Here is a 14,014-nt window from a genome sequence, read left to right as displayed (position 1 = left end):
TTTCATTGCGAATGCAACTTCATAGAACGGATTTGGGGACATGCCAAGAGGCAAATTCGCGCGGAGTGCGATTATTCCTTCGCTCTGTTGAAGGTAAGGGACCCCCGTATTTTGTCAGAGATTCCGGCCCAACTGGTCTGCCATTTTGCTCTCATGGCATGGCGACATATACATGCCTACTCTATGGACCTTGATGGCAAGGCGGCGACGTTTGCCGCTAGGAAATACAAATCACATCGCAGGCTTCCTGATAGCTTCGAAATTGATTGATGTCAGATTATCCCCTTGGCAACATCGTCTGGGTTCAGTTGTGCGTTGCGTCGCGTTTGTTTTCGGCTTATGTTTTGTCGTATTTTCACTTTGTTATATCTTGCTTTCGTTAAGTTCTAGACGACTTATATATATTTACATGACTGCGACCGGGCCCAAATGTATGATAGGAAAAGGCCAATATCCGGAAGGATCCGAAGGTTTCAGCCGGCAGAATTTAAAGTTCGTACATTTGGAATTTTCGAAAATTATGACTGCCGGGGTTAGGGTTCTAATCACCGTCGGGACTAACCTGCATGCACCATACTCGCCTCCAAACTTCACCCACAACCGTCTTTCTCCATATTGCCTCTGCCTCTGCCTCTGCCTGTGCCACTGCCACTACCGGTGCCAGTTAGAACACTGATTACGTGCTTGTTTGATCTCGCTGCTGCCGCATGCCTTATGGTGTGCGTCGACTGCCTGCTATACGCCGTCTCCAGAGCGTCGTCCATTAATGCCCGCCAGCTCGGCGGATTCCCACGCTCGCGTAAATCTTCAAGTCTCGTCCCAGCCGTCTGCCGATGTTGATGCCTCACCGAACAGTACTGAACAGAAAAACCACGCCACCAGCATCAGCGTGGACTCTCGAGCAACGAATGCCCTTCTATGTCTACAACCGGAGGATATGCCGACTTCCGACAACAATGTCTCGCTGACCGCGCACCCCGAGGCTCGCACGCAATTGGTAGAAAAACACGCACACCAGACGTCTCGATCGAGTTCTAGAAAGGAGCACAGTCGGCACTCCGCAGTGTCTTCGCAGCAGGAGCCCGTGCCACGGGCTCGCCGTCCGCAAGATATGGACGGGCCGCCAAGTTTCACGTACATGTCCTTTTTTAACATACGTCTGATTTGTCGTGGGATCAAGTTTGACTGACTCTAAAGTAGGTCCTACACAGCACAATTCTATATCATCCAACAGCCTGACCGTGCGCGATCGTGTGGAAACGCTGATCGTGACCGGCGCTGTCTCGACCCTCCGCCTGTGCTCAAACTCGAGGTGCGATCGCTTGCGACAGGCGCAGTCGACATTCCGTACATGAAACGATACTCGTGGATCGTGCAGTGTTTTCTGTACTCCGCGGATTCCAACAACGGTCAAGGCGAGCAACTATCAATACATTCTGGCGGGCGTCTGTTGATTCGCGGAAATATGGTCGGCAATGCGCAGTACGCCGACCTCGGTATTGATGGGCATAAAGGCGAGAGCTGTTATTTCTGTTTTCCAGACTTGTCATTCTCGACCGCGGGGTATTATAGGCTAAAGTTTCAGTGGGCATGGATCGACCAAAACATCCAATTCCATAGCCACCGGGTTCGGTCCATGGGCATGATGGGATTCCAGATCAGCGACGTGTTTCGCGTCTATTCGGCAAAGGACTTCCCTAGTATGTTACCTATGACTCCCATCTCGCTCGCGTTGAAACGGCATGGCCTGTGGATACGGGGCGGCATTCAACGGACTCGACGATCGGACCATCCGCCCGCGGGCAAGAACAAGCAGGTACCTGAACAAGAAGAGCACGACGACGCCGATGCGCCGACAGACAACCCGAGTAGTATTTCTTCGATAAAAAAACGGAGAACTGACGGATTGGTTAACAATGTGATGTTTTCCAACGATTACTAGACCACGATTGGACGTTTGTATTTTATTGTTACTATGTTATATTTATTTGGAATTTTCTTAGGTCGTTTCTACACTTTTCTTTATTGCGGTGGCATCCGCGACCTGTATATTGTCTCCTGTTGGTGTGGGGTTTCGATCGTTGGCTCTATCTTACCATGGTGTGTAGGGGTATCCTAAAAACTTATGCTATGGCAGTCCCCGGAACGTTGGACTAGATTGCACAATTATTACATTACATACCTCATCGTACAGCTCATGACTACAATACAAGATATCCGCAAAACAAATATGTCAAGCCTCCAACAACAAACCTAATACTCCAAGGAAAGCGCATATGATACACACAACCCAGTGACCATTTAATTAGATTTAACCTTTCTAGCACACAAGCTCCTCTTTTCGCTAAATTCATCCAATTCGTATTCGTCAACAGCCATCTTCTCGCTCAGCTTGTCATCATCCTCTAATCTCGCAGCCATCCCTTTCGCCTTCTCGAGCTCCACTTGTTCGTCTTCAATCTCGACCCCATCGAAATATGCATCAAACTCCGCCTTTCCATATGGCAGATTAGCGAAAAAGTAGTCCTGTGGGAACAGCCACCTGTAATAATATTGTGGCAAATTCGCGAGAGTGGGGTATCTCGAGGTCCACATCAACGGCCGATGCTTGACCGCGCCGGTCATCTTGTGTTTAAACAGCTCGAAGCATATTTCGAAATCCATTACTGTCGAGACGATACCTTGGCGGACCTGGTGGCGCCAGAAGTTGTGGTACTCAATCCACATGTAGCAGTGTAGATGCGTGAGCAGGTTCCAGAGGTCCTGCATATTCGAATTAGATTCCATGGATGTCAGAAGCCAAAGTCTGAGCTCGCCGGCGTACAGGAGCCGAGAGATGAACCGCGAGACATGAATTGATGCTAGTGCAGCAGGGTAGTACGGCGTATGCACGGTGTCGAGATGAATGTCGGGCGATCTTGACTCAAGAATGATCTTGATAGTGCGGCCTGTATGAAGCATGCACATCTGATGAAAGAACAATAATCCCATCTTGCCCATGCCTCGAAAATCAGTGCATGGATCGAGTCCTTGAAATCCGATCGTGCACCAGTTGTTCCCAGCGCGCGATTCCCGGCTGACTGCCGCGTAGTTGGCCCAGTGTGGCCAATATGGGTGCGAGTGCAGCACATTCCAGAGTTCGATAAGATGCGCGCTTGAATCGTCCCACTCGACCTTCTCGCCGCACAGATCGACGACTTCGACCACGAACCGCTCGACTAGGAGTATCTGGGCGACCGCTTTCTCCAAATAGCCGGCCGTTGGCTTTGTGACGTCCATGTTTTTAACACGACACGTCGACACCGCTATCGCTTTCGCCATTTCAACGCTCCCCATCATTGCTGGCGACACAGCGTACTGCTTAATCGCATGCTTCTCGTCAATCAATTGATCCGACAATATCACTTCCGAATCCAAAAGCCACACCGCCCGTCGCGAAAGAAGTCTGTGATAGGAAGGGGCAGTCGGTTGCCGTGCCCGTGCTTCCTCCGCAAGACCGAGTCGGCAGATTCGGTATATAGCCGACGTGCCGAGTACTTTGCGCATAAGAAGCTTGACGGCTTTGTAGCCCGATAACCAAAGCGCAGTCCATAACAGCCTGATTCGGTACCAGAGCGACATGTCCTGCTGCTGCTGAACACGAAGATTAGTGGTACTGGTGCTTGGAGAGAGGAATGCGACTGGTGACGATATTGGGGACGGGATCCTGTCTGCCTCGAGTTCGCGCTTGCGGGTGAGAAGAGAGGTTATGATGGAATCCCCGAGCGCTTGAGTGAAGAGGATGACGAACTTGACGCTCGGGGAGAAATATGGTTGTAGATAATACGATAGATGTTCACTAATATAGTAAGCCATACAAGTTGACTATTCACATGTAAACTGCAGAGAAGTGTTGACTGCAGTGGGGATTGCTGTGGTGAATCGCTGATGGATGATCTGTCGTCACATGAACTACTGCATCGACCGGCAGATAATCGAAGACTTTACGTACGTTGCGTCCAGTTCGACTTGGACTTATTCGTACCGATGGATCTCAATACAGTAATGTGTCGTCCATATAAGATGGACGGCTTCCTTGTCGACAAGGCCCCAACTGAATGTCTTATCCTGCAGAACAGGGACAGAGGAATGGCCCCACGTATTTATGTATGTAGGTGTCAGGGTGGGGGTGTGGGCACACTGCGTACGATAATACGATATTGAGTCGATAATTGTTCCAGTGCCTCTTTGGCTGCTTTCAATAAGTAAATGGTGTGGTCACAGAACAAAGAGGTGTTTCCATCTTAATATGCAGCCACCCACCAAGGTTATGGTCGCTGTCACCAACAATTACTACAGTAGTCTCGTAGCGTGAGGGCCCCTGCATTCATCTTCTTCTTCGTTCCGCGTACGTTAGCGTCAATATCCTCCGCACTATTCGATATTAGTATACTTATGTGTATGCTACGTATCCTAATTTGGTAAAGTGATCAGACGATATGCTTCATTCTGTGCTCACACGTGCAGCTGAACTGTGTTAGGGGTTTTGTACCTATCTGGAAGCATAGATTTGCTCCCTTCGAGGCTAATTAATAGGAGAAAGATATATTAAATCAGTTTACAGTGGAATCCTCACATACCATACAATTGGCAAGCGGACGTGGGTCAATTGCAACAATAAAATAATTACGGCATTCGCATTATCATAACAATGAATTCAAACGAGACAGGAGTGAACACCATACACCTCATTAACAATAATCACAATCGCATATCTCATATATAACATTCATCATTATTCACTCAGTAGCAACGCCGTAAATGTCCCGACACTGCCAATTACAAGACCTACGGCTGTAGCAGCAGCATACCGACCTATGAGAGCAGGCGTCGATGGGGAAGATGAGGGCCCAGCCAATGACTGGGCTGTGCCGGCGGCAGGCGAGCACTCTAGACGACGGCGTTTGCTGGTTATGGTATACCTTGGGCTATTGTCGATTTCTTCATCAGTGGGCACGTCAAAGTCTGAGAACCTTCTTTTTGTATCGACTTGGTCGCCGTCTTCGGGATTTTGCGTGCCTTCTGAAAGTGGCACATCAGTAACAATGGCATCGCACGGCTGACTATCACAATTTTCAATTGACTGCTTGCTTTCAGTATCTTGAGCTGCTGGCTGTGCTAGCTGGCATGCGGCTGGAGTCGAGTTGAGAAGATCGACGATCTCAATTGAGCTATTGCGTTTGTCACACGTCTCTACCTCCGGAGCAATCTCCACCTTGATGGGCTTCTCCTCGATTCCTGACCGAGTTTCCTCGAGAATCGAACTTTCCTTGCATTCTTCAGCCTGAATTGCCGTCACGTCTTCCTTCGGCTGCTCAACTTCAGCTTGGTTTGGAACATTTAGGACATGCTCAGGTTCATTTTGGTCATTCGATTCGTTCTGCACACACAATTCATTGTCACTTGCGGATTCGGTCATCGTCGGACTAGCGGCAAATCCCATCAGCAGCGGCCTAATCCACCTAACCACATGTCCACCGTCATCATGCCAGTCCGACGGGGGAGACTGGTCCTTGACCTTCTGGGCATGCTCCAACTGCTGCAGACTAGCTTGCTCAGCCTCCATTTCTGATTTTCCAGACCGCTGGCGGATGTCTTTGCTTGCTTTGTTGAACGGCAGAGATTTCTCCGCGAATTCGCTCAATTTTGTTAGAGCGCATTGGATTGTGCTTGTGCTGGCTTCTCTATTTTCTTTGCTATCGAGAATGTCACAAGAATGGATCCGTGCTTGACATGAGGGACGAGAAGATGCGGCGGCGGAGAAGGTTGCGTCTACAGGGATGTCACTGGCTGTTATTTCCGCCTCGGAATCGCTAAGTTCTTGAATGCCGAATCCGCTTAACGGTGACGTGACTGCTTTGAGCGATGAAGACACAGGCAGCCACTTGATAGAGACGAGAATTCGTTGAGGAGGAATGACATCTGTATGTATGATTACCATCACTGTATTCAATACACAGAATATGAAATACGTACCGCCGTCATAGATGATTTTAGTGCCAAGATTGATAGTGTCCTGATCGTACAAGACAATACCATCTCTTGGGACTCGCTCACCACAACGATAAGTTCCATGCAGTGATCCAGTATCGCGTACCTTTAGGACACGATATCTGGCGTTGTCGATGAAGATTGTCGCATGATGGCGTGATATGTTCGGAGAATCAAAGTAGGCGTTCTCCGCGGCAGGGAAGAGTTTCTTCGTCACATTGTGTGACGATCTGCCTAGGATCACATAGGACGAGTCTGAAGACTTTGTCGAAAGAGTAATTGTTCGCTGCAGCAGGGGCGAGAGGAGTCTGCGTTTGCTGAGAGCTAGTGCGATCTCGCCAGGTGGTGGGAGAGGAGTCAGAGTGAGGATGACTTCTATGGCGTGTTAGACGTCAGTGATGTGACTGGTGTTCGTAAATCATACCTTGAACGTCCATTGAGTTCTCAGTGTATAACTTAATGTATTCTTAAACGATAAGCGATCCTCTTAATAGTTAGCCTGAGTTGTGGAGAGTGGAGATGCTATTATTATACGCGAAGAGGAGCGTGACCAGCGAGTGAGTTGTATTATTGTGTAGACAGCGCGCAGTGGTTGGGAGATTCGCATGTTCGAATTGGGACAACTAATTGAAATGATTGATGACGTCACTACCTCCTAATTTATCACGTGATTGAAGCGGGTCCTTGTGAGCCGGATAAATAGTACATTTAATGTTAAGCTCCGTGATACACCGACTGCAGCAACATGGAGTGCTACCCTCACTAAATAATTTAATTTTCTTATTTGTGCCGCTGCTCCATTAGCACTTATCAGACTGATGTGTGAGGACAGACGATAATGCTGCTGCGGGTGAGTGCGTCAGTGACATTTACATCCCACTGAGAACTCGCGCTCTATTCTGGGCATGTTCATTTGTAGTCAGCGTGGATGATTTTGTGTGTAGCGTCGTACGCTTAGTACCATAACATACTTATATTACGGCGCACTACGACTGCGACTTTGTTCTCTCTGTCCAATTCACGAGGCCGCTTTTGCTGCAATTCCCATTCAGTGTAAGCCGATTGAGTATCGGCACCAGTGGACAGCTGCTCAGTGCTCTGCTCTTTTGCACTGGCACTGTAGACGAGTAGTCAACAATGGCCTCCACTCCACCGCCGTCTGCAGCTGTCTCGCCATCGCTATCGCTCACACTCACTCCCTCGTCCTCCCACAACACCCACATCGCGCCTACTCTCGATCCCGTTTACATCGCTGCTGAAGCTGCTGCTGCTGTGCTTGCATCCGACTCCCTCGTCCAGGCTCACTCGCTTTCCGTCCTGCCCCCAACTGCCGCCGCCCTTGCGAGCCTCAACGGCTTCCTCGACCATCTCGTCTTAATCCTACTCTTCCGTGCCAGATCCTCTCTCATCGATCCGCTCCGCAACGCCGTCAAGCAAGTTTTCAAGAACCAGCTTGCTCACGATGCCATCGCCGAGGGCGAAGCCGAACTCCGTGCATACATCCGCACCCCCGAAGAGGAGTATGCTCTCCTTGGTACACCTGCACCGGTGTCCTCTGATTCCTCATTTGATGCAGAACTAGCCTGGCGCATGGCTCGTGTACGATGCATGGTCTACTCGTCACTCGGCAATGTCGACGAATCTGACGTGCTAAAGTACACCCCCGAACAACGCAGTCTATTCTCGACCGCTGATTCCCTCGATCTGCCCGACCTGATATCTCCCATCGCCACTATCTTCCTCACCGCAATCCTCGAGTTCGTTGCTGAACATGTACTCTTAGTGGCTGGACGTGCTGTTCTCAGTCGTTATCTTGTCGCATCCACCTCCCGACCACACCTGGCGACCGGGGTTCTATTACTAGAGGAGGTTGATGTGGACAAACTCGCGCTCGACCCTCAGGTCGGCAAAGTATGGCGCCACTGGAAGAAACGTAGCCGCTTGCCTCTTAACACAAGTATTCAATATCCCTCTACGAGCCCCACGTTGGTACAAAGCCTCGAACAAGTCGAGGTCATCCCAGCCCAGCCAGATCAGGAAGAAGTACTTGGTCGCTCTACAGATATCTTTGACGAGGCAATCACGGCGTCGCTGAATGGGAAGTACAAGAAAGTTCGGCCGATAAGTGTCGACAACGGTGTGCTATCGCTTGATGCCGACGATTCTCAATCCCAGGAGGAAGAGTACGATGAGCTTACTCGACAACTCGGCGAGCGCAGCATCCCTGTTACTCCTGCCATCATTCAGGTGGGTTTTTGACGGACCACGTTGCTTCGTATTACTCACATTGTATGTAGGAACGACGAAAATCGCGGCCATGGAGTTTCCACGGCCAGAGATTCTCGCTTTACGAGAGCTTTGCCACACTGACTGGCACTCCATTCGCCTCGCCAATGAGGATTGGATCTGAAACTGCAAAAGAAAATGTCCAGGTACCATCCACCAACCAAAATATGGAGTCCACAGTGGAGGAAGGGATCGATGAAGAAGACCCCGCTCAAGTACTCGATCAGATGATTGCTGATGTCGCTTCCCAACCGTCGTCTGGTACTACTCCCGGCACGCCGGTTTCTAATCTCACGAGACAATTGTTGCCGGAGGCGTTTGGTACCGCATCTCGGGAAGAGCATCAGTTAGAGACCGAACGACATAGGACTATTGATTTTGATGTGTCCGATGATGCTAGTAATACTATGTCGGATCATCATCCAACATCCCCAGCATCATATTATATTAGCGCATCGCAATTGGATAATGCTGTTTATCAAGAAGAGGAGCGTGTAGGAGCTATTCCGAGCTCCAAATACGACGTTGATGGAGACAGCTTTGACGGCACTATCGATGACGACGACGATCGCAATCGGTCGCGCCGTCGGCCATCGTCGATTATCTCTGAAGGTAAATCGCATGATGGCGACAATGATGCGCCTGTTATTCTTCTCGCGTCGGCTCCTCCGAGTGGATATAGTAGGTCCTACAGCATTGAAGAACGTCCGGATGCAGCGACGTCGACTTCCTCGAAGCGATTGTCAACTAGTGGAATTTCGACGAAGATGAAGGGAAAGAGTGGTACGCCAATCGCAGAAACGACAATACCTGGGTTCGGTACCACAGTGCCAACTGAGAAAGTACGAAAATACATTTGGATTTCAAATCAGAAGTTCGACGACGGAAGCGGCTCGAGTGGGAGTAATACTTCCCTTAAAGGTGACTCTCCTGAATTGGAGCATGTCTCGTTTGAGAGACTGTTGAAGAGCGATATCACTTATAAGTTGAATCTCACGCCGGACAAGTTGCGGGAAGCGAAGGTAGAATTTAAGAGTATTTATATCACGATTTTTTATTGATGTCGACATAGCCATTTTATGGTACAAATCACACGAGAGCGTCACTGGTGAACGAGCGGTCCACTAGCGCCAGGCTACCAGAATTGCGATCTGGCAGTGCGAGCACTATCAACCCGACGTCCCAGTCCAAATCCGAACCGCCCACAAGACGATCCTCGTCATCCGGCTCGATATCCACAGTCTCAGCGTCGCAGCAACTAGTGTCTGGATCGTCCGCCACCAGATCGAGTTCCTCAACGTTGCGCCGTCTACAACCAAAGTCTTCGACCGTCTCCCCCGCGTCACAATCAAGTCCCGAGGACCGGCAGCCAGCTAATGGAGACAATTCAGCGACCGCCGCATTGCCACCACCGAAGCACGTCCGAAATGAGTCCGTGAAAGCGGCGGCAGGAGCAACCCACGAACTCATGAACCTCCTCCGCTTATCATCATCACGGGAAGATCTTAAAGATGACGATGAAGGGAGTCCGAAATCGCGACCGCCACCGGGGAAAAGTTTAGAGTATGTGCGCACACCAAGTAAGGAGATAGTGGATGAGGACCATCATTCACCGGTGCGGCAGAAGGGCGATATTACGAATACCGATGTACATGAAATCGCAGAGCGTAACAAACAGTCCCAGTGGCCGCAGCACGCTCCCCGTGAAGTAAAACGGAGCCCGTCGATCATGAATCGTCTGGGATTTTCGGGTGTCATAGGGGCCGTTGCAAAGTCGGAGAATACGCCATTGTCGTCGACGTCGTCTACCGGCGCGCATCCAGTTTACAGGAAGAATGGCGGAATTAGGCGCCATGGTACGTCCAATAGCAGTCGGAGTAGTAGCAGTAGTTTGGTGGGAGGAGTGAGCGGAATCGGGATTCCTAAGCCAGCAAGTAACAAGATTTACAAGACAATGCCGCGTGACAAATCCAGGGGCGAACGGGATAGCGCTACCGCGGATTTAGCTCATTTTCTACGAACTACTGGTCCAGACGAATCGCCATACCAGGCGTCTTGCGAAAGTCTCTCGTCGCCAGGAGGATTAAAGCCAGAAAAAAATCGTCGGTCGTCATTCACCAACAAAACTGGATTAAAAGGATCGTCGAATGATCTTCCGAAAAGAGATCGCAAGAAGGGGGTACGATTACTCGGCTTTCTAAAGGGAGAGAAGCATGTTGCGGTATGAATAGTTTCCCTTATTAGTTTTGTAGACCTGTAATGATTCTTATCACACTTCGTTGTATGATTCTCAAGCAGGCAGCATTATGCATTCAAGCATTTGTCATTCACTTATAGATTTTTCGTTAACTAAATATATATGAGTATAATGAGTATAATCTAAGAGTATATGTGACCTTCATCGATGTTGGCTCTAGGGAATGACTACTTCAGGCGCAACGTCGGGGAATATTATTTTAAAGTTTCCACGGTCGGCAAATTTTATTTCCGCGATTGTACCCTGACCCTGTGAAATTGACGTCGACAAATCTTCTACTTTACTGCCCTGGGTGAACGAAACTGTAAATATGACGTGATATTACTGATTTTTTGTTGCTTTGAAACCTTTATTTTACATGGTCATCAAGAGTGATATATTTGATGTGGCTGACCGTTGATGATGATGAGTCTTGACATGGTAATATGTAATCATAGTTTAACAAGGGGAATCATGGCAGAATTGTAGATAGACATCACACGACCATGTCCAATAAGGATAGTAAAAGAACTCTGCCTATTAAAGATCTAATTAGTATAACTTTTAAAGAAACATGTTTTGTTTACATACTGCACAATTTCACAACATGCTATCGTACATTCAATTCACTTCAGATCTTGCTCAAATATAATTAAAAGGGTTACAGTTTGCCCGTAATATTGTTTACAGGTGCCACTATCTCCTGGTTCCTTTCACCGTCTCTGCTGCTGCGTTCCCGGCGCACTAGTAGGCAATCCAGGCGGCATCCCATACCCCGGCGGCGGGGGAAAGCTCAATCCCGGCGGTGCGCCGGCACTACTGCTTAATCCCGGTGCACCAGACGGCAGAGTACTGGACAATCCAGGCGGAACGAAACCAGGAGGAGGAATCGGCAGCGCACCTGGCGGTGGGACAGGTAATACTCCCGGTGGAATTGGGAAATTGCCGAGTCCGGGTAATCCTCCTGGAGGGGGGATCATCATTCCTGGCGGTGGAATCGGGAAACTTCCTGGCGGTGGCAGAGGTAGTCCACCCGGTGGCGGAATAGGCAGACTTCCTGGCGGTGGAACTGGCATGCCGGGCAGGACTGGTGGTGGGGGAATCACGCCGGATGGAAACTGGTAAGGGAGCGAGGAGCGCGATATTTGGCCAGCCGGACTTCCGTCAGAGTATTGTGAGGTAATGGAATCTATGATAGCCTGCGCTTGTTCTTGACTGATTTCTGAAAGTGACTGTTAGTATCGTCGAGATCTTGCATGGTGAACTGAAACACTTTGGACGTACTTTGATAGTAGTCGATGACGTTTTTAATGTGATTTCGACCACTATTATGCGCTCGTCTGACACTTATCGAATCGTGTGTGAGGTATACTATTGCATTGTTAAACATTGAAATCAAGTAGTACGCGCAATAATACATACCATCGCAGTAATCGCAGAAATAGTAAACCTGGATGTCAGTTCAATTTCTAAAACACGAAGTTCGCAAACACAGTACTCATCTTAGGCATCGTTATAATACTTGTCCTTTACGAAATTAATTGTCTGCCGTTGTTACATTTAATGTTCCTGTCCCCACTTGAAGGGTTTGGGTGCGCCGATGACGATGCGGTAGGGATTGCTCGTGGCGGAGGCGAACTGTCTGTGTGAGTGGGTGGCACACGTTCCGCTACAATAGCGCAAGCGTCAATAGTCAAGCCTTGCGAGATTGTTCCCAACTAAGGTTACATGAGCATCGCCTCTGTATGTGTTCAACACCATCGTTTGCACGCATTCGTTTAACTAGCCTTAGAATAAGAACTTGTTGTCATTATTGATTGCCTCATTTATATTTGACAATAATATTCTACTATAGAGAGCGTGGAAGGCTGCATAGACAATGTCAAAGTCTGGGAGCGCATCTTTGTTACTTAAGCAGTACAAGGATTTAACTGACCCCAAGCTTAACATGCCGTCATTCCATATCGAAGTAAGTCGTTCTTCTTTATGGCGTATCTCACTGTATTGATTGTGGAAATATGCGCTAATTGTTAGAGTAGTTGAAAGACGGAAACATTTACGTGTGGTATGTGGCTCTTCATCATCTCGTTCCGAAGGATCTCGACGGTTTCTCGTCAACAACGCCATACTGACAGTCGACCATATAGGAATGTCGCAGTCATGGTACTGAACAAAGAATCAATCTACCATGGCGGCTATTTCAAGGTGCTCAAGATCTTCCTCCGACTTCCGCAGATGCGGGGTGTTCGTTTCTCAATATTCGGTGACATCGTGACTAACCCCAAAGGTGTCATTTAGGCTGAGATGAGGTTTCCATCAGATTACCCATTTAATCCGCCAACATTTCGGTTCTTAAGACCGTTTTTCCATCCGAACGTGTACCCGAAAGATGGTGGACTCTGCATCTCGATCTTGCATCCGGGCGAGGACGCTACGTCAGGCGAGGCACCTTCGGTATGTAGCAGCTTTTTGTATGTAGCCTTTAGAGGGAGTTAATGTTAACGGGGTATAGGAACGCTGGAGTCCTGCTCAGGTATGAAGAATGAAAGAAGAGTAGTGGGCGGTTTTCTAATCGAGCTTTAGAGCGTCGAGTCAGTGCTAGTATCTATTCTCTCGCTTCTTGAGGATCCGAATCCGGATTCCCCTGCTAATGTTGATGCTTCTGTTGCATGGCGTAATGACAGAGAGAGGTACAACAATACCGTCAGACGTGAGTCCGACTTTTGTTGTCTAGTTGTTCGGCACGAGAAAGAGAGGCTGATGAGTGTTGCTATAGGCCAAGTTGAGAAGTCGAAGGAGGATATCCCGGTTGGATTTAAAATTCCGGAATCAGAGGTATATACTGCACCACAAACTGAAGATGTTGTGGATGACTCGTTCTGGTATGAGGACGCCGATGTTGACGACGATGATGACGATTTGGACGCCTGTGGCGACGATGCCTTCGGAGAAGATGACGATGATGAGGGTGTTGAGGATTTTGACAGTAATGACGAGGATGTCGATATGGATGACCGAGAAGGTAAGTTTTGTACATTTGGCGTTTAAGACGTGCTGACCTGGATGTAGATTTATGTTCGGATAAAGAAGACGGTTGCAGGGATGCTGGCGAGACTGCGCTCGACTCAGAGACCGAAGTCACGCCATTAAAGAGCGGTGTCGATAGAAAGACCATTGATACTGGTCTCGAACCTCTGACTCCGGCTCCAGAGAACGAGAAGGTCGATATGCTCGACGAGAAACGAAGCACCGTCTTGGATCCCCACGAATCCGAACTATAAACGCTATGTTGTACAAATCTGTCTACGGACTTATCCCATCTCAGGAACGAAAGAGGAGCTTATAAGATACTTGATATCGCATATTGTACATTTTATGGTTTTCGTTGTGCATGCATGGTCATTTTCGGAGTCGGGAATGGTATCTGGGTTCACAGTTTCGTCTTATCCACTCCACAGTAAT

At 48.8% G+C, this 14,014-nt stretch overlaps 6 protein-coding genes across 6 annotated transcripts; 3 read left to right on the top strand and 3 right to left on the bottom strand.

Moving 5' to 3' along the window:
* Nucleotides 1–536: 536 nt before the first annotated feature.
* Nucleotides 537–2,219, top strand: V1508DRAFT_424909 (velvet factor-domain-containing protein). Its single transcript, XM_066941357.1, has 2 exons — nt 537–1,134; nt 1,201–2,219. The coding sequence occupies exons 1-2, from the start codon at nt 767–769 to the stop codon at nt 1,940–1,942; spliced, it is 1,110 nt and encodes a 369-aa protein (XP_066793383.1). The 5' UTR covers nt 537–766; the 3' UTR covers nt 1,943–2,219.
* Nucleotides 2,123–4,315, bottom strand: V1508DRAFT_269913 (ELMO/CED-12 family-domain-containing protein). Its single transcript, XM_066936475.1, has one exon. It carries the CDS (start codon nt 3,853–3,855, stop codon nt 2,302–2,304), a length of 1,554 nt encoding a protein of 517 aa, XP_066793382.1. The 5' UTR covers nt 3,856–4,315; the 3' UTR covers nt 2,123–2,301.
* A 393-nt stretch (nt 4,316–4,708) lies between these two features.
* On the bottom strand, nt 4,709–6,702 carry V1508DRAFT_424905 (uncharacterized protein). The gene is made up of 3 exons (XM_066941356.1): nt 6,455–6,702; nt 6,016–6,405; nt 4,709–5,961 (listed from the first exon to the last, which is right to left on the bottom strand). Exons 1-3 carry the CDS (start codon nt 6,465–6,467, stop codon nt 4,775–4,777), a joined length of 1,590 nt encoding a protein of 529 aa, XP_066793381.1. The 5' UTR covers nt 6,468–6,702; the 3' UTR covers nt 4,709–4,774.
* A 55-nt stretch (nt 6,703–6,757) lies between these two features.
* Nucleotides 6,758–10,691, top strand: V1508DRAFT_441787 (uncharacterized protein). Its single transcript, XM_066942306.1, has 3 exons — nt 6,758–8,277; nt 8,328–9,338; nt 9,389–10,691. Exons 1-3 carry the CDS (start codon nt 7,168–7,170, stop codon nt 10,541–10,543), a joined length of 3,276 nt encoding a protein of 1,091 aa, XP_066793380.1. The 5' UTR covers nt 6,758–7,167; the 3' UTR covers nt 10,544–10,691.
* A 574-nt stretch (nt 10,692–11,265) lies between these two features.
* Nucleotides 11,266–12,063, bottom strand: V1508DRAFT_399896 (U1 zinc finger-domain-containing protein; the record flags this gene model as incomplete). The annotated part of the gene is made up of 4 exons (XM_066938290.1): nt 11,266–11,774; nt 11,837–11,923; nt 11,975–12,002; nt 12,046–12,063. The coding sequence occupies 4 exons, from the start codon at nt 12,061–12,063 to the stop codon at nt 11,266–11,268; spliced, it is 642 nt and encodes a 213-aa protein (XP_066793379.1).
* Nucleotides 12,064–12,431: 368 nt separating this feature from the next.
* Nucleotides 12,432–13,833, top strand: V1508DRAFT_360055 (ubiquitin-conjugating enzyme/RWD-like protein; the record flags this gene model as incomplete). Its single annotated transcript, XM_066937131.1, has 8 exons — nt 12,432–12,521; nt 12,592–12,617; nt 12,700–12,757; nt 12,851–13,006; nt 13,065–13,085; nt 13,136–13,262; nt 13,329–13,574; nt 13,622–13,833. 8 exons carry the CDS (start codon nt 12,432–12,434, stop codon nt 13,831–13,833), a joined length of 936 nt encoding a protein of 311 aa, XP_066793378.1.
* Nucleotides 13,834–14,014: the final 181 nt, after the last annotated feature.

Source organism: Lipomyces doorenjongii (genome assembly GCF_038497915.1).
Source record: "Lipomyces doorenjongii strain NRRL Y-27504 unplaced genomic scaffold V1508scaffold_74, whole genome shotgun sequence".
Classification (NCBI taxonomy): domain Eukaryota; kingdom Fungi; phylum Ascomycota; class Lipomycetes; order Lipomycetales; family Lipomycetaceae; genus Lipomyces; species Lipomyces doorenjongii.
Note: the sequence above shows the minus strand (reverse complement) of the source record. Positions and strands in the feature narration are given on the sequence as shown.

What these genes read in the sequence shown, in the direction of transcription:
- V1508DRAFT_424909 (XM_066941357.1), top strand. Translation starts at nt 767, where the DNA reads ATGCCCGCCAGCTCGGCGGATTCCCACGCTCGCGTAAATCTTCAAGTC. An exon ending in GACGGGCCGCCAAGTTTCAC is followed by an intron (nt 1,135 to 1,200) that starts GTACATGTCCTT and finishes ACTCTAAAGTAG; the next exon opens with GTCCTACACAGCACAATTCT.
- V1508DRAFT_269913 (XM_066936475.1), bottom strand. Translation starts at nt 3,855, where the DNA reads ATGGCTTACTATATTAGTGAACATCTATCGTATTATCTACAACCATAT.
- V1508DRAFT_424905 (XM_066941356.1), bottom strand. An exon ending in TAAAATCATCTATGACGGCG is followed by an intron (nt 5,962 to 6,015) that starts GTACGTATTTCA and finishes TCATACATACAG; the next exon opens with ATGTCATTCCTCCTCAACGA.
- V1508DRAFT_441787 (XM_066942306.1), top strand. Translation starts at nt 7,168, where the DNA reads ATGGCCTCCACTCCACCGCCGTCTGCAGCTGTCTCGCCATCGCTATCG. An exon ending in TTACTCCTGCCATCATTCAG is followed by an intron (nt 8,278 to 8,327) that starts GTGGGTTTTTGA and finishes CATTGTATGTAG; the next exon opens with GAACGACGAAAATCGCGGCC. An exon ending in ACAAGTTGCGGGAAGCGAAG is followed by an intron (nt 9,339 to 9,388) that starts GTAGAATTTAAG and finishes ATGTCGACATAG; the next exon opens with CCATTTTATGGTACAAATCA.